The 23405-nt window shown below is 39.3% G+C and overlaps 1 protein-coding gene across 2 annotated transcripts in view; it reads left to right on the top strand.

The window, feature by feature from the left end:
- Positions 1-23405, top strand: part of Plod2 (procollagen lysine, 2-oxoglutarate 5-dioxygenase 2) — an 82705-nt gene that overhangs the window by 40240 nt on the left and 19060 nt on the right. The window contains exons 4-14 of one of the 2 annotated variants that reach the window (NM_175869.3): positions 531-694; positions 2724-2836; positions 5071-5134; positions 6650-6747; positions 9198-9299; positions 11637-11762; positions 13143-13264; positions 15134-15238; positions 18969-19094; positions 21288-21429; positions 22632-22694. In NM_175869.3, the coding sequence (NP_787065.2) occupies positions 531-694; positions 2724-2836; positions 5071-5134; positions 6650-6747; positions 9198-9299; positions 11637-11762; positions 13143-13264; positions 15134-15238; positions 18969-19094; positions 21288-21429; positions 22632-22694 (1225 nt within the window). The remainder of the gene's footprint in view (positions 1-530; positions 695-2723; positions 2837-5070; positions 5135-6649; positions 6748-9197; positions 9300-11636; positions 11763-13142; positions 13265-15133; positions 15239-18968; positions 19095-21287; positions 21430-22631; positions 22695-23405) is intronic. The other variant, NM_001142915.1, reaches the window with a different exon arrangement.

Raw genomic sequence — 23405 nt, forward strand, 5'->3', positions numbered from 1 at the left:
TCGTTTTGAATTTATGGATCTGAATAAGATTATGAATGTGATTAAGGCTTCATATTATAGAGTATATCAAGTATTAAGTGTATACTGATAGCAGTTTGAGACGTACAAGTCAAAACCACTTTGTCAGGGGTAATAATGAATTGGTCCCTTAAACTTCCTGTCTGTGAATGTCACTGAAATATTTGACTGTTAAGATGGAGACTTTATTAAGTATTTATGCCGGTGTTATTAATTTAAATTAGCTGTAACATCTGCACACTAACTTTCACGTTTTATTCTGGAGATAAGTTGCTAAATATTAAAATGAAAATGTCTCATATTTTCACTTCATGTGTCAATGTAGAATAAAACCAAAACAAACCTGGTTCGTGTGATGTGAGTTGGGAAGAGGTTGCCTGCTGTGTTCTCTAAATGTGTTTTAATCCTGTATGGATTCTAAATTCTCATGTTTTAGGGATTTTTTTTCTTAGTTTTTGTTCTTAAATTCAGAAACATGCATTTTAAGACTTGTTTGTTTCTTTTAAAAACAGTTTTGATGTTATATTTGCTGGTGGGCCTGAAGAACTTCTTAAAAAGTTCCAAAAGACAAATCATAAAATCGTCTTTGCAGCGGATGCGCTGTTGTGGCCAGATAAGCGGCTGGCAGACAAGTATCCTGGTGTGCACATTGGGAAACGCTACCTGAATTCTGGAGGTATGAACAATGCAGCTAGAGACAGGACGGCTCACAGCCCCTGTTCTTGCTAGGGAGTATCCTGAAAGCTCATGCACAGGTTAGAGCCTGGAAACCATTTCCCAGGAGCTGTCTGTGTATCTAGGCAGTGTGGATGCTCACATTTCCACATTATAAGTGGGAATGACGTCCTCCCACTGCAGTTCGTTGAGGTGTTTTGGGTATAGGATATGATGTTTAATGAGTTTTCTTTGAAAACGTTTCACGTTTAATCTATAACCCTGTGATTAAAAGCAGTCACTTGTTAATTTGGTCTGTTTTTACTTATATTGTGCTAAGTTACTTGTTCTGACTTTTTTTAGTCAAAATTTTAAATAGTTCTAGTGTACAGAAGTGTTGCATTCTTTAACATGAATCACCACAGATTAAATAACAGTGATCACATATGCTCCTTAAAGATAAGAGAAAATTTGACCCAGGAGACATTATGACTATAGAAGATGTTCCCCTTGAACTGAGATTCATGCAAACACACAGATAGAAGGCATGAACTCATAGATGGGGGACATCATGACCTCATAGACGGAGGACATGTGTTCTACGTGAGTGAATAGCTTTGGATTAGGTTGTGTTTTGTATTCAACTGTTTTTCCCTGAGAATAGCACGTACAACGATATCCTGTGATACACATTCATCTGGGCAGTAAAAAGCCACTGAGGGAAATGTCAGAGGGCCCCATGGTGCTGTGGAGATGACAGACATTAGCAAGGAAGTGATGCTGGCAGTGATCTAATTCAGGGAAGCCTAGGAGACAGGGGATGAAGCTTCTGTGTGCAGCAGGATTGTGAGTGGGAAGGCAGGGACCATGGGTGTGTCAGTGTGTGGTTTCAGAGACAGTCTGGAAGAGATACTCAGAGGACATGAGTTATGACCTAGTGAAAATGGATTGTTTAGTCTTAAAACATGGCAGTAGAAAAAATGCATTAAGAATGTATATGAATGTAATTGTATTTTACTTATTTAAGGATATTTGACCTTAGAAGAAGGATAAGAAAATATTTTTTATAAGTCAATACTATGGCCAACTAAAAATGTTACATTACTAATTTTTTATTTTAAAACAATACTCGTAGTAATTAAAATGACACTGTCAGGCTGGAGAGGTTCTCTGGGTGAATGCTCTCACTGTTTCTCCAGGTCGCAGTGCCCAGATCATATCATAGCTCACAAGTCTGTAATTCCAGTTCGAGGGGCTCTGACACCGTCTTCTGGCCAGTGTGCACACACATGGCACACATGCAGACAGGCAGACTGCTCACAAATATACCATAAGTCGTTTTATAAAGTACCGTCTCCGTGTGGTGATTCTTGTCTGTCAGTGAGGCAGAAAGGCTGGCTGCATGTCTGAAGCTCAGGGGAATACTTAGAAAATGATCCTGTGGTCCCTGGTCTTTATAGATACATGCCATTGGCAGATTTATTGCCTTGGTTCGAAGGCCAAGGGGAACACTCTAATTTTAGAATTCCCTTTTCCAGACAATGACATATAAAAGCTAGCCGGCAAAACAGTCTAGCTGGCACAGTAAGACTGGTTCAAGTAATGGAAAAAATTTAATTTCTTCACGATTTTTTTGTAGTCAGTGACAGCCTACATTCTTTGCCTACACTGGAATCTTGGCACAGCAGGAGACGTTTCCCTCATTCAGAAGCAGTGGCTCCTTTTTCTTTCCCTCAAGGAGAGCTATTCACAAGGTTGGAGGGATGCCACTTTATCCTGCTTCTTCCTAGCTAGCCTTCCCTTGGCCACCTTCAAAGGTTCGTTCCTGTATGTCACTTAGCTTCAGGATGCATGTGGTTAAAAGTATCTTTGGTTATCTTGCTTTGTATTATGTTATATTGGTATTATCTCTATTGTAGCATGCATACAGGTACGTTAGACCTCATGGCTTTGCAACGTTGTCAGTTCTCCAACAGCGCTAACACTGACAGGTTGACATGCATTTTGTTCTTTGAATCCTAAGCTCTCTGTTGTGTTTTTGTGCGTTGCAGGCTTTATTGGCTATGCTCCCTACATCAGCCGTCTGGTCCAGCAGTGGGATCTGCAGGATAATGATGACGACCAGCTCTTTTACACTAAAGTTTACATCGACCCGCTGAAAAGGGTGAGCAGTAGCTTGCGGTTTCTCATCTGCTGTTTTGGCTTTCACCAAGTGGTCAGGGAAACAAAGGATTTTGGAGGCTGAATTGCGAATTATGTTTGTTAGCATCACAGTTGAAAACATACAAGTCAGCGTAGCAAGCGCAAGCGTAGAGTGGTGGCCTTGGTTTCCCTCCCTCCCTTGGGTATGAGAACTCTCTGTATCTCTCAGTGGCTGGGTCAGGAGCCTTGTTGAGCCTGGATCCATCAGAGAGGAAAACAGTAGGGTTAAGACCCTGTTATTTGCCACATTGTATGGAAGGACACATTGAACAACTAGAAAATTCAGGGCCGACACCATCATACCTGCCCACCTGCTGTACCTCATTGCCAGGCCTCTGAATATCAGAATGAGGTGAAGACAGTAGCATTTCTGAGCCTGGAGACCAACGACAATACCAGACAATTATGCCAAATTTGGAGCACATATCTTTCATTAAGACAGTGTTTTAGCAATAACAAAGTAATCTATCTATCATCTATCTATCTATCTGTCTGTCTATCTATCTATCTATCTATCTATCTATCTATCTATCTATCTATCTATCTATCTATCTTTATGCAAGGTCCTGTTTAGTCCAGACTTTCCTTGAGCTACTTAGCCTCCTGTTTCTGTCTCTGGAGTGCTGTAAATTACAATCACAATTACAACTGTGCCTAGCAGTACTTTGATAACTTTGAAATGGCATATTGATGAGCTCACTTCAAAGACAGTTTTTGATTTGAAAAATGACATATGTCAAGCTAGAATGAGCATCTCTGTGAGACCTGTCCCTTGGAGTCTGAGGGTGCCTCACCATTATCCAGGGGCTGGTATTGTAGGTACTGTGTGGGAATATGGTCCTGTGCAGATAAATTTTAGTCAGTTTTATAGCCAGCAGTAATGCTAAGGATGTTTGCAAAGGGGCTCGGCAGATGTCTCAGTGGGTAAAACACTAACTGTGTCAGCTTGAAGACCAAGTTGGGGTACTAAATATCACATGAATGCTACACAGACTAACCTGTAATCTCAGTGCTGAAAAACAGAGGCTGCTGTCTCTGGGGCAAGCTGGCCAGCTAAATTAGCTCAATTGGTGAGCCCCAAGTTCAAGTGAGAAGCCCTGCCTCTATGTAAGGTAGAATGCAGTAGAGAAAGATAATCAGTGTAGAGTTCTGGCTTCTGCATACATGTGTGCTCACATACAGGTTAACACACCCACACATACACACACACACCACCACCACCTCCACCACCACCACCACCATCATCATCATCATCATCAAAAAGGCAGAGGAAAAAAAGAGTGCTTTGGTATGTATGTAGATCGTGGAATGAATTGATTAAGAAATTCCAGAGATCATGGCCTGAGACTCTATGGAGGCAGGGACAGTGTCTTATCTCCTAGGTAAAATACTATAGTTGTCACAAACAGAGTAACTAAAACTAGTAGTGGGCCTAATAAGATAGATGCTTTGTCTGTATTTATTTTTCTTTTCTAGAATACTAAATATAAAGAGAGAGAACATGGGCTATAACAGTGGTGGTCTTTCTGCTCATCACTGCACCATACCTAGCCTGGAGTGCGTATTTTCCCACTGTTCTCTGTAGCTTCGATGACTGTTGGATCCCCAGTCTTCACAGACATATTCTAGACAGATAAAATTCGGGAGACTTCACAAAGAAAGCCATTGAAATTCATGGGCTTTCCTTAGTGAGCCTTTCTGGAAGGGTCAGGAAGTGCATTTGCATTTCTTTGACAAAATATCCTGTGACTGCACATTACATATGAATAAAATTTTGTGGTTCTCAAATGCATAGACCATACTAAAAATTCTGGGTACTGTTATAACTCAGTCTGCCTCATGCTTTATAGAAAACATTCTTAAAATTGATTTAAGCTTTAATTCAGAGAAAAAGCAAATGTAATCTGAACAAATTATTTGAATAACATGAGGTAATATTTTGTGCATTTTCTGTGCCCTATAAATATAATTGTGATTTTTCTTCCCTGCACACTGTCACCAGGGATGCTTGATCTGTGTGAGAGCAAGTGTCAAGTGTACAGTGGTGTCTGTCGTAGACATCTGAATATTTTCATAATATGTTAAACAAGTATTTTAAAAAGTTGCAAATCCCCTCAAAGATAGGTATATCAGTATTACTAGTGTTGGCTGTTTCTGTTGTAGTTTTCAATGTTATCTGTTTTTCTATTTTTTTAGGAAGCTCTTAACATCACATTGGATCACAGATGCAAAATTTTCCAGGCCTTGAATGGAGCTACAGGTACAGACACCCATGCATTCTCTCCTGCATTAGACCATGTGGTACTGTAGTCAAGGTGACAACCCTTAAAATGTTCAAACCCATCAAATACTGAATTTAACCTGTCACGTTTCCATATAGTCCATTGGGTCACTTACCTTGGATGGGTAGCTGTGTGTTAATTACATCTGTACAACACACTGTTTGGTTCAAGTTCTTTGGATCCTGAGTTACCTGGAAGGGAGACTCTTTAGTAAATTGAAAGGCAATTGGTAAAATCTATGAATGGATGGTGGAAGAGTGAGAGGGGCTCTGAACACCTGTATACTTGTGAGTATATATAGAGCGTGTGCATACCTACACATGTGTGAATACACTCTCAGTGTGCACATAACACCTGCAAACTTATGACTGTGTGCACAAGGTGTACAACACCTGCACATGTGTGTATACTCACAAAAAGCACGTATGTACACTACTACATATGTGAATACATTCTTACAGAGCATATAAGCACACCTGTACACTTGTACACAAGCAAGCATGTCTGCATACTTGAGAGCGCATGTACAGAGCGTTCTTGTGCACACTTATGAGGATCCATACAGAGCATGTGCACATACCTGCACATGAGTATATATGTAACATTTGTGTACACCTGTGCTTTTGTCAGTACTTGCCCATACAACATGCAGATACATCTGCACACTTGTGTGTGTGCGCACACAAGTGTATACTTCTGGCTGCTCAAACAGTACTTGTGCACACACTTGGATACTTGTGAGTACACACACAGAACATGTGCATACCTGCATATTTAAGTGCATCTGTACGGAACATGCACATGTTCACGGTGAGGATCCTTGATTTTATTCTTTTCTAGAGACACATATACCCCAGTAGGACATGTCGGTACATTGATTTGTGTACTAAGAGTCAAATATTTTTATCTATTAATGCATTATCATTTTAAAAATTAAGAACGTGCTAGAGTTCAGCATAATTCACAGTGCTGACCATCCAGTGATTAAGTTCTTCGGATAGAAAGCATGTAGTGTTTAGAACTGTGAAGGGAGAAGCTTGGAGTACAGACATGGTGCCTTCCATGCCCCTCTATGTTTTTCTGGACCATCACAGAAGACCAGCTGAGAATTAGACATCCACCCGATCAGGTGCCCAGTCACTATGCAAGTCTTGCTTAGACCTGGGAATGCACACTCACCGCACACACATGGCTTGCTGTTTCTAGGGCAGTCATTCAAGGCCAGTCTGGGTCCACTGCAGGAGGATAAACTTTGATAGTGTGGCTAGTATCACACAGCTAGGAACCTGGTCAGGAACCAGTGAAGCAGCCTTGAGCCACTTCACAACCAGGCTTAGTGATAAGGCGTTTGGTTAGGAGCCAGCCTTTGTTTGCTAACTACGGACTTGGAGAAGATAGTTTCTGTGCATTAAAATAACGGGATAGTGTGTTTTACAAATCTATAGACCTGTATATGTTTGAAGTTGACAAAAACTTTTCTCCTTTTAACCCAGACGAAGTTGTTTTAAAGTTTGAAAATGGTAAAAGCAGAGTGAAGAATACATTTTATGAAACACTGCCAGTGGCCATCAATGGGAATGGGCCCACCAAAGTGAGTACCTGCGTCGTCAGCTCGCTGTTTCTCAGTGTTGAACTGTGGCCACTATGTGAGGATCATCATCTCTTAAAACCTGTGTGAGAAACTTCCACATGAGCATTTACTTACATTGTCTTTATGCAGTTAGCATCTGGTTTAAAATAGGATTTTCCGTTAGCAGGATTATGACCTTTTATTCCATAGGTAGATACTTCGCTTTAGTGTTTATTTATTTGTACTTTTAGGAAGAGCAAAGGCCCGAGGACAGGAGAGCAGGCCTTATTCCCCATATTGTTCAGAGACCTTAGAAGAATCTCGTTTTGCACATGAAAAGAAGTAATTTCTTCAACTCTTTTGATGTATAATAAAAATGACCTTAATTCGTGCCCCCAGATCATAATGTGTAGCCACTGTGACCTTCAAGAATAGCTAGCTCTGGTTCAGGATCGGTCCTCGGCAAGTGCAAATGATATCACACTTGGAAGTGTTTTGAAGAGTCAGGAAGTTCTAGATCCAGTGCCCTGGAGCCCAAGGCAGCCTCGCCCTGTGAGCAGCTTTCCACACCTTGCTCAGCAGCCAGCAGAAATGTCTCCAATTATGAGGAAAACAGATGCTCTGGTGTGTGGGAATTGGGAGGAGGTGGATAGTCTCTGCCATGGATGAGAAACGGGAGGACATTTCCCATCAAAAGGACTGTTTCTCAACAGCTTACTTACTCTAGAAACAAAGGGCAGAAGGTGGAAAGTTACAAGATCACATTTTAATTCTAAAAACAGAAGGCACAAATCCCCCTCTGTGCTTTACCCCTTGGAGTTCCTGACCATTTTCATGTTCATACCAAGGATCTAGTAGATGAATTCATGGCATAAATGTTAAATTTTTATTTCTAAGTGGGAAAGTTGTCAGTCAAATGTTGTGAGGACTTTCTTAATGTGTCCAATTATGTATTTCAATTCATGTTTTACATTTTCGTGCCCTTTAAAAGTAACACCTATCAGGGTGTCCATTTTTATATAAGCATGTCTTATTAGTCACTAATTATTGGACAATCAGAAGTACTTTCTGCGTTTGTTTCTGTTATACATTTAAAATGTCACCATTGGCCTCTACCCCTTTTCAGAGGATGTCACTGTACAGTTCTAGCTAACCTGGAGGCTAGGAGTGCTGGGGCTAAAGGTGTGCATCCCCGTGCTCTGCCTCACTGACCCTTGAATGTCACAGTGACTGTCATGGCCATATATATGGTTCCTGCCTTCAGAGGTACCATGTCATCCACAGCAGATGCCGTGCGCTGCACGTCCTTGTCTCAGGTTTGCAGAGGTTCAGTGTAGCCACATCTGTAGCATCCTAGCAGCACAAAGGCTTTTCTGTCCTAACGCAGAGTTTACTGGTTGCAGCAGCCTCTGATTGAAACTTTCAGTGCTGTGGAAAATGTGGCCCAGACGGTGGAAGGGCTCTGGTGAAGCGGCTAGGTCATCTGTGCTGCACTGTCGAGCCAGGAGGAGCTGGAAAAGAATCTGGGCACTTCCTTATGTATTTCCACTTCTGTCTTTAATACAGTTGAGTCTTTCTTTTGATGATCTTACTTTTGCCATGATGAAAAAAACATGATTAAATAAGCACAATGGGGATTTGAGGGGTGTTCTATAGTGCTAATGTTAGGGTACAACAGACACTGTGATATCAAGACTGCAAAACATGTCGTGACACCTAGAGAGTATCTTCTGCCGTGTCCTGATTTTGGAGAGTTTGGAGTTATTTTTAGGGCTCAAAGGGAATTGTAGTGAGCTTGCGTCTTGTGACCTCTTCCAATTGCTCTCAATCGATACTGAGAAGGGAGGGCCATAGTCAGGGAGCGGGGAGCTTGTCAGATGGGTAAGCAGCCTCTACTTTAGCACAGCCTTGGTTTGTGCATTGGACATTTCCCATGCAGCACCAGTGTTCTGAGCAGCACTCCAAAGCCTAGCTGACCGTTAAGTCTCCAGAAATTGCTAATGTCCTTTGGTGATGAATTTTTCTCAGCATTTGTTTTGTGTGATGTGTTGGGAAGAGATCACATTATCCCTGCCCCATTTACTGCAGTGTCTGCTGGACATTTAAACACATTTATCTCATCACTAAAGTGCTAACATATGATTTATGGAAATTGGTCTAAAATGTCTTATTTGCTCCTTTAATAGATTTTTTGGCATATTTTTGCAATGATCGTTTTTTATTAGTATTCCTTTATCAAATTATATAAAGTAGTACAACACACGTTGTAACCACATAGACCTTTCTAGACACAGTTTGAAGCAGTTAGTGTAAAGAGAGCTTTATTTAATGTGTATTTATTGTTGATAAATGTTAGTGTGGGTATTGGGATATGCCAGGTGCAGACAGAATTCTGTGGAACTACGAGTATCCGGTGACAACACCGCAGTGGGTAAGGACTACTGCTCATCTGTTTTTCTTGCATTTACTAGATTCTCTTGAATTACTTTGGAAACTATGTTCCAAATTCATGGACACAGGAAAATGGCTGTGCTCTTTGTGACTTTGACACAATTGACCTGTCTACAGTAGATGTAAGTGGAAATTATTTGTTTCAATTTATATTAAAAATCTACATTGTCATAAAATGCAGTGACTCAGGAGAAAAGGCAAATTGTTTTATACCGTCCCTTGGATATTAGGTAATGGATTTATACTGTAAAGATACAGTGACTGAGAAAATCTATTGACTTGTCCTTTTGAATTGTTTTGAAACCACTAACAGCTTGAAAGTTGAGAGAATCGAGCATTTGCAGCATGCCTGGGAGGTAAAGCAGCACAGGCTCAAAATAAAGTCTGTGAGGGCTGTGTGGCCGCGGTACCTGTGGAGCGGCAGGTCCCCCACGCAGCACCCTGGAACTCCCAAAATGAATGCTTCATTTCTCATTGCTGCCTGAAGGGAGGATAAAAAGCAAATTGTCTGCATTTAGTAACTTCTGAATAGAGCTCTATGTCACTTGGAAGGAAGGATATTTTGGCCAGACTTTCAAGCAACAAACTAAACGTTTCCTATCTGGAAAGCAAGCCAGAGCAGTTCTGAATGAAGCTGCACCACAGAGATGTTTAAACGTTTGTCTTGATGTTTTTTGCAGAAAATGGTGGTGTCCTCTGGAAGGAGAATCAATTCCTTCTGTTTGGATTTTCCTTTCTAATATAAACTTTCTGGTTGAAGGAGAAAATGTTCATGTTGAGGGTTTTATTTATTTATTTTTTTTAGTTCAACATATAAATAAGGTTTTTGTATATAAATAATTTCGTTCTAAATTGTTTGACTTAAAACTTTATAAAATCTGCTAGGAAAGGAAAACAAGTTATTCCTAAATATAGTAAAAGTCTGTAGTCTCAAAATATAGTGATCATTCAATAGGGACATAGAAATTAAATATTTGTAAGAGTTAAGACCCCAGAGTGAGAATATGTTTAGATGTGGGTCATAGCACATTTTTATTGGCTAAAATCAAATTTCGGTTATATTTTAATTCATTCATGCTTTGTTTGTGCGTATGTTTGTGTGCATGCTAGTGTGCACATTCTGTGTGCACATGCAGAGGTCAGAGGACGCTTGCAAGAGTTTGTTTTCTCCTTTTAGTATGAGTCCTATGGATCATAAACACCTTTACTGCCTGGACTTCTGGATCATCTTACTGGCACTATGTGTGCATATTTCAGATACTTTTAGTGTTTGATAGATGTTTCCCTGTTGTTGCTACTGTTAAGAAAAATAAACCAAGAACATTGAATGGCTCTAAGTTCCTCCTGAGTTCCGTCTTGCTTTTGTATAATGTGGGATGGTTCATAACTTCTAAGGCATTAGGACATTGAATGAGACACGTCAGAGAAGACCGTGAGCTACTCCTGACTAATTTCCTCCATTGAAAGCTCCTGGAGGGTGGATGTGCTGCTTCTAGGGGTTTTGCATTTATTTGCTCGTCTAGTAATCAGTGTTTGAAGTGATAAGTCAAGCCCAGTGGATCAGCTCAGTTTCCTGCAAACATATTCTCGCATTCAGATAACGCAGGGATGGGTGTGAAGAGATGAGAAGAGCCAAGTCCACACAGCACGGGTGGGCCGAAGGTCTGGCTCAGTGGTATCGAGCTTGCTCAGCGTGTTTAGCGTCTCGTAGGTCTGGCTTTAGCCCTGTTGCATAGTAGTTAACTTGTATGTCTGTTTTTCCTCCTTACTGATACTCTTTTAAAACAGGGAGCTTCCATTCTCTTTGGTGAAAACATCACAGAGACTGCCATAGTCAGTGTGGATTGCAGTTTCATATAAAAAATAAAAGGGGAAACTACACCTAAATATGCTAACGTAGATTTAAGAAAATGCATAAACATTTTCATTAAAACAAAATGTTAGTGAAAGTAGTGTATATCAAATGTGAAGAAAAGAGTAAGATAAAAAGAGCCTATTAATAAGATGAGATTATTCCTCTCCAGCCCCCTCCTTTTCCCTTTCCCTTCCTTGCCATCTCTCCTTTCTCCATGCCCAGGGATAGTTAGGGTCTCCACCAGTAAGCAACACCCCTGGTCTGGAACTTACAGCATTCTTTCAAAACAGTTCAGCTCGGAAGACATTTTTTTGAGAGCAGCCCTGAAGGAAATGAATCACAGAAGTACTTTAAGTTCTACATCCAAGTTTCAGGAGGCATGTGATGTGATTTGATAAAGTCACCTTGACTGGCTTTGTGGAAATTAACTTACAGTGCAGAGCACATCAGTGCTTGATGCAAGCTTAGTGACTATGCTGACTTGAAAGTCTAGCGTGGTGTCGTTTGCTTGCAGTTTTCCCCCACTGTGATACTGTTTAAGATCTGAGCAGAATTTGAAGTCGGACTGATCAGAGTTTGCTTTTGTATTTGCTATAACATGTAGGTCTATCCGAAGGTAACACTAGGTGTTTTTATTGAACAACCAACCCCCTTTCTACCTCGGTTCCTGGACTTACTGTTAACACTGGATTACCCTAAAGAAGCACTTCGACTCTTTGTCCATAATAAAGTGAGTATTCCCTCGTGAGTGTCGTGGGTGAGAATTCTTCGGAAGTGACTTTCCTTGCAAATAAACCAAGTGGAAGGTTTTCTTCCATTCTATGTTGAGAATTGAAAATTGAATCTAACGTTAGGCTGAGCAGCATGAAATCGACGGTTTCTGTAGATCAAAATGGCTGAATATTAGCCGTTTTCATACGACATGTCTGTGAAGGGTGTGTGTAAGAGCTTGTGTTCCTTTGCACTGAAGAGGGTTCAGGGCTTTCTTTTAGTGGATTTCTGCCATTGCTGATTTTCTAGCAATAATCCCACAGCATTAGAACTAAAACCACTTCCATCCATCCCAAAGTGGCATCTGCTTCACCAGAGAATTTGATGTTGCTATTTCTTGCAAGCCACGAAGCATGGTATTTTCTACTTTTGTGGAAATAATTTTGAATTTTGTTTAACTTTGTGTTTGGGTGTCTCAGAATCATTTTTTTTTCTGTAGAGTATTTTAAAATTTCAGAAACCCATCTTTCATAATTTCAAAGAGTAAATGTCAGACATTTGCCATCCAAAATTCATCATAGTAGAGATACTTAAAACAAACCCTTTTTACTTTCATGGTGTTAGGCTTTTTCTTCACATTTTACTTGCCTTAAATGGCCTTAAAAATCTTTAACGTTTCTGTTCGTCATTCTGTTTAAGGCTGTGTCTTGCACCTTGTGTGATAGCTGACCTGGCCATGCTATGACAGCCTTTTGAGAAGGCTGAGTTTGACTGTTGCATAAAACTCTCCTCACGGCCTGGTGCTGGAGAGAGAATCCCCCTGAACTTCAGTATGGCTGAATCAAGCTAAACTGGCGGTTGACACTGCAGACGGGATATCTGTCGATATTAATACATCAAATAGTCTCCATTACTAACGACAGTCTCTCATATCATTGTATTGCTGTCTTTGGCTTCAAAGATTATTGTTACGTTTTTTCACAAGACTTTATATTCATAACAGATTAATATTTATTATATTTAGTAGACCTTCTTTTCTAGATTTTTATGACAAATGTATGGGATTCCTAGGCTATAAGATTTTTTTTTTCTCCCTTCAGTTCAAATTCTCTTGAATGATTAGGATTTGAGTAGCATTGCAGGACTTAACCAAGGAGTGGATACTGAAATATTTTTGAAGCAATTCTCTTTTTGGATATTGATGCAAACCGATTTTATGTTTGTTGTGTGTGTGTGTGTGTGTGTGTGTGTGTGTGTGTTTTAACCGACAGTTAAGTGTATTTTCTCCAATTGAACAACTGTGAATCGTATAATTCACACTCTCAGTGTGAAGCATTGTCTTCATGTATAAATCATGATTGTTCTCTCTCTAACTTTTTCTATTTAAAATATGTTACAGGAAGTTTATCATGAAAAGGACATCAAAGCGTTTGTTGATAAAGCTAAACACGACATCAGCTCTATAAAAATAGTAGGACCAGAGGAAAATCTAAGTCAAGCGGAAGCCAGAAACATGGGAATGTATGTCTGAATGCTGTATGCCGAATTAGTGTTCTAATAGATGAACTTCATGAAAAAATTGTCTCAAAATTATTCCATTAAAGTTGCAAGGCAGCTGCTTCATGTCTGTCACAGATACAGCTCCAGGAGTCAGTTCTGCATGGGTGTGGTTACACAGGACAGCTGTAGAAGTTTCTTACATTTTTCTTTAAACTGAGTCAAAATGTTTAATCAGTTTATGAATTGAACTTCGGATAAAGATTGAAGCAAAACAGCCGATAAATGAATATTATGGCTGCAATAGTAAATGACTTGCTTTTAAATTCACCATTAGAGGCCCTATATATAGTAATGCCCCTATGGGAAATACAGGTGCTCCTACTTGCCATGGCTAATATTGTGTGCGCGGAAGTCTGCATACTTCTAATAGCATCCATGTAAAACTCTGCTCATAGAGACGTCATGGCTTCAGAGAATGCCAAGCCGATTCTCCAGAAACATTTCGTAAACTGCTTGTCAAAGGGCAAACATGCCGTGGCTTCTTATCAGGAGACATTCTTGTCTGTTGCTGACTCTTACGCCTTTTACTGTGCAAGTCTGGCTCATAGCTAGGGTTCTGCTTGGGATGAGCTTTTCGTACAGTCCGAAGTGCCTTTACCCCTAACTGAATCATTAGATAACCCCCTGAGTCCCCATTCAGGACTCCCTCCCTCTGATGGTTTGAATGACTGCTGTAAGTCTTCCCAATCAACTGTCCTGCTGGCACCTACTTTGAAAATGAACTTAAAGCAGAAAGTAGTCAGCGGGGCCAGTACTCGAAGGATCAAGCAGGCAAAGAATCCTAAATGCATGTGGAAGATTTCACAGGTCATCATGGTATCAGCACTGGCTCAGTCCTTGGTATTTCTGCTGATAACGCTGCAGGCTCTCTTGTAAAAAGATACCAGTCACCACCTCCAGTGAGCAGTCAGGAGACAACTGTCTTAAGAAACATTCTCTGCAATCATGTATTAGATATTAAGACTCAAGGCACCTTTAGCTTCATCTCCATAATTCCTCTCAAATTCCAGATGTGGGTGTCTAGGTTTGTAGTACATTGGTCTTAGCATGGATAAAGCTGGGATTAATCTCCATCACTACACACACACACACACACACACACACACACACACACACACACAAACACACACACACCCCAGCAAAAAACCTAAACTACTAAAAGAATCTGAGTTATTTACAGTATTTCATATTGTGTATCTATGTGTTAGCATGTAAAACGTAATTTCAAATAAAACAAATTAAGATGAATTATTTTTTCCTTTTCAGAAAGCATTTACAAGGTTCTCGTATTCTCATTGTCACAAGATGTTTTGTATGTATGGTGTATGTATGTGCATAGTGTGCACAACTACAGTGTGTGCAGAAGCCAGAGCAGGACATCAGATACCCTTATCTATCTTTATTCCCTTGAGACAACGTCTCTCACTTCCCTGGAGGCAGTGTTAAGCCAGCCAGTCACAGCCACCCCCTCTGTCTATGTCACTATAGTCCTGGGGTACAGCCTGCATGTTGGACCAGGCTGAGCTTTTCACATGGATTTGGGGCATAAGTCCCTATGCTTGCAAAGCGAGAACTGTGATGCAATGAGCCATCCCTGTGGCTCCTGTATGTTTTATGCCTTAAAGTATATAGTGACTTGAAATACATTCTCACTTGGTCTAAGATTGTAGTGATGTATTCCTGTACATTGATGAATTAGGGATTTTCAGTGTCGAGCAGTGTGGTTGGGAAAATAACATCAGTGCATCCCTACTTAGGTTTGCTTTATGCCAATATTTCCAAACAGGAATTTTTATCTAATGCTTATTTTATTTTCTTTCTCAACACCAGGGATTTCTGCCGTCAGGATGAAAAGTGTGATTACTACTTTAGTGTGGATGCAGATGTTGTTTTGACAAACCCAAGAACTTTAAAAATTTTGATTGAACAAAACAGGTACTAAGATTTAACATGAATTCATTAGTCATACGGTAATTTCCCACCTCTGTGTGGACCTACTCTCTAACTGTAATAAATTGAGGTAGGTCACATTCAACTGTCTTCTGGATCTTGTAAACTCCCTGTACTAAATATTCCATTAGCAATCGTAGCCAAAAGTGTTTAATAGCACTTATAGACAAAAAGTGGCTGTTTAACGGTATTTGGTCTATTTTTTATATAAGCAGCATTTAATTAAAATATTAATATATCTAATACTAGAACATTTTTAAATTTTTATCATTTGTAAATATTTTAAATCTAGGCCTTCATAAAGCTCATCAGTTATTTGGTAGAACTGTAGTTCTAAAGTCAGACTTTTCCAACACTCTGATCATTCCACGGCAAGCTAGAGTTGCATTTTCTGTTATACTGACTGTCACTGACTCGAATTGAAATGGTATAAAAACATTATGGATTCAAGGGTCGTAATCCTACCTGCTCTAATACAGTGACTACTGTCTCTGTTGCTGTTCCCCGGTCCTCACGGCCCACATCTGTGCTGTTTGTGTGCATTTATACTTGACACAATAAAAAAAAAGGAGTAGGAATTGAAATGTCAGCATGACTTCACTGTGTTACAAGTTACATAGGAAGTCAGCTATGCTGCATCAACCCTTCCTGCATGTGGAGTCATGCTCCTAGGTCTGCTCAGTCTGCAGATCCAGCCTTTGCTGCCTAACCTGACAGAGCACACACGGTCTGTCTGTTCCGTCCCATTGTGCTCATCCACAGATACCTGCTTTAAGCCAATTTCAAGTTCATACTTTCTCAAAGTATTTTAAGGTTTTAACCATTTGACTTGAATAAGCTGATAGAGATATTACAAAGTTCTCTCAGATTCATAAAAAATCTAGGAGAATTCAATAATTTTAAAATTTTGCTTTGTTAATATTTTCCCACTCTGATTTGAATGCTTGTCATATGACACATACAGACTTTCAGTATTAAGTAGTAGTCTAGTTCTATTTCTGTTGCTGTAAAAAAAAAATAACCTGACAAAAACAACTTAGGGAAGAAGCTTTATTTGGCACAAGGTTCGGGTTACAGTCAATTATTGTGAGATAGTCAAGGTTGGAATATAAATTATCAACAGTCAAGAGCAGAGAGAGTGTAATTGCTCTTGGACAATTGCTCGCTTGTTCTCAGCTAGTTTTTCTGTCTTTTGTTACTACTCAGGATGCCCTGTGTAGGGAATGGTACCGCCCAGAGTAGACTGAATCATCACACCTCAGTTAACAATTAAAACACCCTGAGATGCCCATTGGCCAACCTGATCTAGAAATTTTTTCTTTAAGTCTCCTTCTTGGTGATGCTAAGTTTTGCTGGGTTGAGACTTAAAATTAGCCATCATGAATGAGTTAATTTTATGACAATTTGTCTAGTCATAGTTACTTAATTATTAGTTACTATCCTAGTGTAAATTCATGCCAGATATTAAGTATATATTCCCCTTACTATTAATCAAAGGTTTTAATAATCTGAAAAATAAAATTATTTTAAGAGGAAATGAGTTACCTTTTTTATTCTTTACCCCTTTACAGACTTGTAAAACCAATGGTTCCTATTTGCATGGACTTCTCAGTTAACAAAAGTTTACGTATGACTCTCGTGGTTCTTGCTTCTGAAGTTTACATGAGAAAATGTGTGCATAATGATATGTGTGAGATACAGAGAACTCAAGTGTAGGCCACTTGTTCAGGATGGGACATGTAACTTTGAGCATCTGTCACCTCTCTGTTCTCCCTGTTTCTTGCTCCCCATTTTACTTCTTTGATAAAAGAGAAGTCATCTCCCCCAGTTTGTTTCTTCATACTTTCCATTCTTAAAAAACACTAAGGTGCACGGCAAGCAAGCTTTGTTAGACTAAGTTTCTCAGTCTAACACTTCAGGAACAACTGAAATTATAAGTTTTTTGTTTGTTTTGGCCTTTTTTAACTGTCAAAATACTTCATGTCAGTTATGGACATTGAATCATCATTCCCTGAATTCCCATAGTACTAATTTGTAGCATTATTTCTTTTTTTTCTTTTCTTTTTTTCGGAGCTGGGGACCGAACCCAGGGCCTTGTGCTTGCTAGGCAAGCGCTCTACCACTGAGCTAAATCCCCAACCCCTGTAGCATTATTTCTAATGCTATTCTACAAGACAAAACCACATGCTTCTGGCTAATATTTGGTAAATAGTAAAAAAAAATATCTTGGTGGGCATGATACATATTTTTCCTTAATTGATCTTTTTCTGTGTATAAGTACGTGGCCTGCATATAGGTTTGGGAACCACATGTGTGTGCCCATTGCCCAGAGACCTTAACGTCTGTCAGATCCATTGGAACTAAAGTGAAAAAGGTTTGTGAGCTGACATGAAGGTGCTGGGAACCAAGCCTGAGTCTTTGGATAACAAGCTAATACTCCTAATTACTGAACAATCTCTCTAGCCTTGAGATATAATATTTTTATACTTATTTTATTTTAGTATATGTTCATGCAAGGGGCCTGCTGATCTTCGGAAGTATTGGGCATTTTGAATTAGGATTCTTTGTGGAGAATGTTCAGTCCAAAAGCATGGAAGAATCATGTGAGCTTTTCTTAAATGATCTGGTGCCACTGCAACCTAAAAGTAAACATAGAGACTGACTGTCAGACTTTACTCATTTGCAAATGGATAATATAAGGTACTAACCAAGGGAAAACCTGATGCACTTCAAACCTGTACGTGTTTCTCTCAAAGGAACCACGTTCCAAATAGTTAATAAGACAAGACATTGTTACAGTGTCTTACTCTATTTGCTATGGCTGTAACAAAAGGCCACCAACTGGGTAATTTATAAAGAGTAAGAGTTTATTCTTTCACTCATGTGGACTTCTAGGCTGGGTGGTTCAGTATAACATGCAGGGGCTGCTGCAGGGCTGCCAGCTGCCTCACAACATTCTTGGGTACTGTATGAGGAGAAGAGGGAGAAGAGGAAAAGAGTTTCAAGGCCTCTCTGCTCTTATAACCTTCTCTGAAGTTAGGGACCGAGATTCATTGGAGGCCTCTCAAAGTCCCGCCTCTCAGCCCCATCATGGTAGCAATTAAATTCAAACTCTAGTTTCCTAGGGGACTTGCAGTTCTAGGCAAGCATCTCTGTTTTGTTTTCTAAAGTGAAGGCTGACATATCCATTGCTGCGAGTCCAGCTTACAACTGTAACCCAGTTTTAAAAGTCCTAAAATCCCGAAGACAGACGGTAAAGTAATTAGGGTTTGTTTTTGGAACACTGCCTTGTCAGTGTCTCAGCCCATCTGCCTGTGTTGTTTTTCATTCAACAAGTATCCATTGGCTACCTTAACACTGTGGAGAGTGTTCCGTTTGCCAGTTAAACTAGAATGTAGTTTAAAAACAGTGAAACAATCTATCTTTACTCTCTTCAATGTAACTAACGTGCTATTATTTGAATATTTTGTTAGCATTTCCAATAAATTTTCCATTTTTGCTCTTTTTAATTACCATAATTAAAAATTTTGTGTCTATTGAAGAAAAAATGATGGGATTAATTTTTTATTTGTGTATTTATATTTATGTATATATATATACACACACATTATGATTGTTATATGTTAAATGAACTTTAACATGTTACATGTTTTGCAAAATGCACAACTCCAATGACTATTTTAAAGTTAATAATGCTGTGGGTTTCCTTTCTTAGGAAGATCATTGCCCCTCTTGTGACACGTCATGGAAAGTTGTGGTCCAACTTCTGGGGAGCCCTGAGTCCTGATGGATACTATGCTCGTTCTGAAGATTACGTAGATATCGTTCAGGGAAACAGAGTGTGAGTTAACTGATTAATCTTTTCATATACAATACAGTGAAGATATGATCTTATGTGGACTTCTAGGCTGGGTGGTTCAGTATAACATGCAATGTTACTTGAAAACCATCTATATCTATCTTCAATTTGCTTAGTATAAATTTGAAAACTGGGAGATCACTTACAGTTACATAATAACATTTTTTGTTAGAAAGCAGTCTATGTGATTAGTGGGCAACTTCACTGTTAGATGATAATACTTGGTTGCCATGTGTACCTGTCTAATGGAGGAGAGGAGTAGAGCTCTCTCCTAAAAGCTGGAAAAGAGTTTAGTTTACCTAATTCATTTAATAGCTCCAGTAAAACTTGTCTTTCTTGTCTTTAAAATTTATAAATATGGAAATAATAATGCAGAAAACCAAAACTTCCCAACATTTGCAATCTCATGAGGTTTTTTGTTGGTGATGGCGGTAGCTTTTAGTTTGTCATCTCTGTGTGTAAGAGCTAATGTGTTCTAAAAAGGTAGGAAACTTCACCGACATTCAATTGTCATCTTTTAGGTGACATGCTACAATGTGCCAGTGTACAAGTCATATATACTTTCTAGATGATAGCTGACATTTTCTAAAATTAAGAAAATTAGTCTGTCAAATATCAAGAGTTTTGTTAAGGAACTACTAGGCAAGAATGTCACTCTGTTTTCCTAGATGGTAGGCTAGCATGCCGGAGTCCTAAGTGCTTGGTCTTAATTAGCCAACTCTTCAGCTGACATCTAAAAAGAGGTGTTCTCAGATTGAATGCCTCATATTGTCCTTGGGGAAATTGTAGATGTGGCAAGGTCAATCTGAAAATAAAGATGGGCTTAGGAGCATTAGATCTGATTGATAATAATAATCTATAATAAAGTTTTTGTTATCTGATAGCATAATAGGTAAGGGATCAGTAGGAAGACAACTCCATTTCAGTTACTTTTATTGAGTCTAAAATGACTTTCCGAAGTCATATATTTGATACTATCCATGGATTGGATGAAAGTGAAGGTTGTCAAATGCAGGGCCGTGCCTTCGTGTGGATTATAGTAAACCATTATTGTTGCTCTGTATACAGTGGTTTCCTGTCTGATCCACCCATAGAGGATGGTAAGGACTGTGGTCAGTTACTGAGCTGGAGGAAGGAGTGATTCATGGCTGATGACACATAGGAGTGCATCTGCATATGTGCCCTCAGAAAGAAGTATTGCGTATCCCAGCACGTTTAGTGTTTGAATTTACCTGACAAATCATATTGATTTAAAGGCCTTTGATTGTTTATATTTTCTCATGTAAGTAAGACAAAATGAAGTCTTACACGTCCTTGGTCAAGACTTTCTGTTTCCTAATCGTGACAGACATGGGCTTTCAGGAGCTGATATTGTTCATATAGGATGAGTTGTGTCAGACTGGGCTGGGGATAGTGCGAAGAGGGAACTGTCTGCCAACAGTTCCACTCCAGCTGCATTTCCTCACGGCTTCTTCATGCCCAGATTTAAGGAAAGCTCAATGAATTCCTTGAGAATACCATAGGTATGAAGTTAAATGAACTGCACCATGTTATATGTCTGTTATATGTCTTGCAAAATACACAACTCCAGTGAATATTTAAAAGTTAATAATGCTGTGAGTTTCCTTAGGAATATCATTGCTCCTGTTGTGACACGTCATAGGGGGTTCTTATTTTTATGTTCATGTATTTTTTATTTATTTATTTTGACTGTGGTTGGATGCACACCCTCAGGAATAGTGTTTACAAAGTCCTGTGGTATGAATACTTCTATGACCTGTGTCTTGGCATTGATGTCTGCAGGGAGCTATGCCAGCTAATGCTAGCACACTTCTGGTTCTGTGTGAGCGCTTTTGCTATCAGACGTTCACTGATGAACAGAAACCATTCTGTACAGTAGTCTGTATAACATAACTGTAACAAAGTGGCATGTAACAACAGCTAGATACACCTAAATTAGAGTCTATCTAGGGATAATAGTTTCTTCTGAACCTCATTAGGACATGTATATACAAAACATTCACTTTTGTCAAACATCATCATATTGTTAGCCAGCTGAATAATTTATATATGCAAACCATGAACATTACAAAGTATTTATTTTAGAATGTAAGCACGAAAGACATTCCTTGTATGTGTGGTATTACTGGAATGCTTTTTTTTTTTTACCTTCAGAGGAATATGGAATGTCCCATACATGGCTAATGTGTACTTAATTCAAGGGAAGACGCTGCGATCAGAGATGAGTGAAAGGAACTATTTTGTGCGTGATAAGTTGGATCCCGACATGTCTCTCTGCCGCAATGCTCGAGACATGGTAAGTCCGCAGCTGCGGCTTCCTGCAGCTTCCTCATGAGACGCTTGCTTTTCAGTCCGCGTGGCCCTGTGTTTGGATGGTCCCTTCTCCCTTACTTGTAAATACCAGCCAATTTTTTTGATCCTATGCTCTTTGAAGAATAATCCGTGAGCGTCTATAATGTAGATTTTTAAATGTTAGACTGAGCTTGTCTCATAAGCAACCCGAAAAGATTTTAATAAAGGCAGAATTAAGAATAAGAGTTGCTCTTTTAAGAGAACTATCTTTACTCACATTGGAATTTTTTTAACTTAAAAAAAATCAAGTTAATATTAATTTGAATGAAATGTACTTTACACATTTGATAAGCACATACTCTTCTTGGGAAATCAGTGACTATTTTTTTCTGAGTGCACCCTATAAGATAAGTGATGGTACGAACGAAGCAGGTTCCCTAACTATAAAAAGAATATATTTGGGGTTGGGGATTTAGCTCAGTGGTAGAGCGCTTGCCTAGGAAGCGCAAGGCCCTGGGTTCGGTCCCCAGCTTCGAAAAAAAGAACAAAAAAAAAGAATATATTTAACATATGTGAAATTGATGATACATTAGTATTTTAGTATTTTATAAATGTACTTTTACAATAAAATATAAATGCTCGTAGAAAATAATTTTTCAAAATGCACAGATATGTTTTAATTCAGAAAACATAATTAAAAGATTTTCTATTTCAGCCATTGTTATTTTGTTCCTCAATTTATATAAACAGTCATGGCCTAAGGAATATCAGAAAAGTTGGCAAGTATTTTTCCTTAGTTTAACAAGGCATGTGTTCCGGTGTGTTTGTACTGCCTGTGTATCTGTGTGCACCCTCAGTGAACACCCTCAGGACTTTGATTGTATTTGTGTGCTCATGTTTGGCTGATTTCACTCAACAGTGCATCCGGAATGGCCTCTGTTACTCATTTTTTTCCTTTGTCTTAATTATGTGTCTAATGAAGTTTGCTAAGGAATGAGCTTGGATATGTGTTTCACCAAACAAGTTAAAATAAAGCGGCAGGGAAGGCTTCATGTTCTTGTGTGCTCTGTAAGCTTTGCTTGTTTTGCATGTGTCTAGGAAGGGCATTTCACAGTGTCTGCTTTTATCCGAGCTGCTGTATTTATTTACCAAGATGCCTCGCACAGGGTATGCAGATCACTGACCTGATGCTTCTCTTCATTTTAGACCTTACAAAGGGAAAAAGACTCCCCCACTCCGGAAACATTCCAAATGCTCAGCCCCCCAAAGGTGTCATTTTTATTTATTTTTACTGATTTTTCTTTATGTAGTTGTTAGATATGCTGTTTCCAGTGGTAGTCAAGCCACCCTGTAAGAGCCTCCTTTGCACTGACTGGTAAAATGATGCTTCTCATGGGATCCATATCTGCTTGTATGTGTGTTGTGGGATATTGTAGACGTGTTGCTGGAGGGTCAGCTCTTGGTTGATCAAAGTAGTTTACATTTTATAATTAGCAGGTGAGAGAAATAACTTCAGATACTTTTACTTATTGTTGTAAGGTTTTAGGGTGCTGTGGAGAGGAGAAGGAAGTGAGTTTAAAGGGCATCTCCATTAGAGATGAGACTTGGGTACTTGTGGATGTGTTTGTTTGCCACTAATCCTTTTTATAATAAAAAACAGGTACAGAGAGATGTCCTTGACCCAGTGGTGTCAGCCATAATTACTGGGTTTAGGGCAAGGGCAGGAGACCAGGAGACAAGTTAAAATAAAGCGGCAGGGAAGGCTTCATGTTCTTGTGTCTTTGTCTTAATTATGTGTCTAATGAAGTTTGCTAAGGAATGAGCTCTCTTAGATCCTCCCAGTGCCTACAGAATGGTGTGGGTGCTGGGGCAGAACCATAGAGGAGTGCATCGCTGAGAAAGAACCTTGGACATGTTGAGCTTCCATAAAATATGTGTTTCTTTGAAAGGAGATGAAGAGAAAGAGAAGACACACTTGAT

The sequence above is a fragment of the Rattus norvegicus genome, chromosome 8, assembly GCF_036323735.1.
Source record: "Rattus norvegicus strain BN/NHsdMcwi chromosome 8, GRCr8, whole genome shotgun sequence".
Taxonomy (NCBI): Eukaryota; Metazoa; Chordata; class Mammalia; order Rodentia; family Muridae; genus Rattus; species Rattus norvegicus.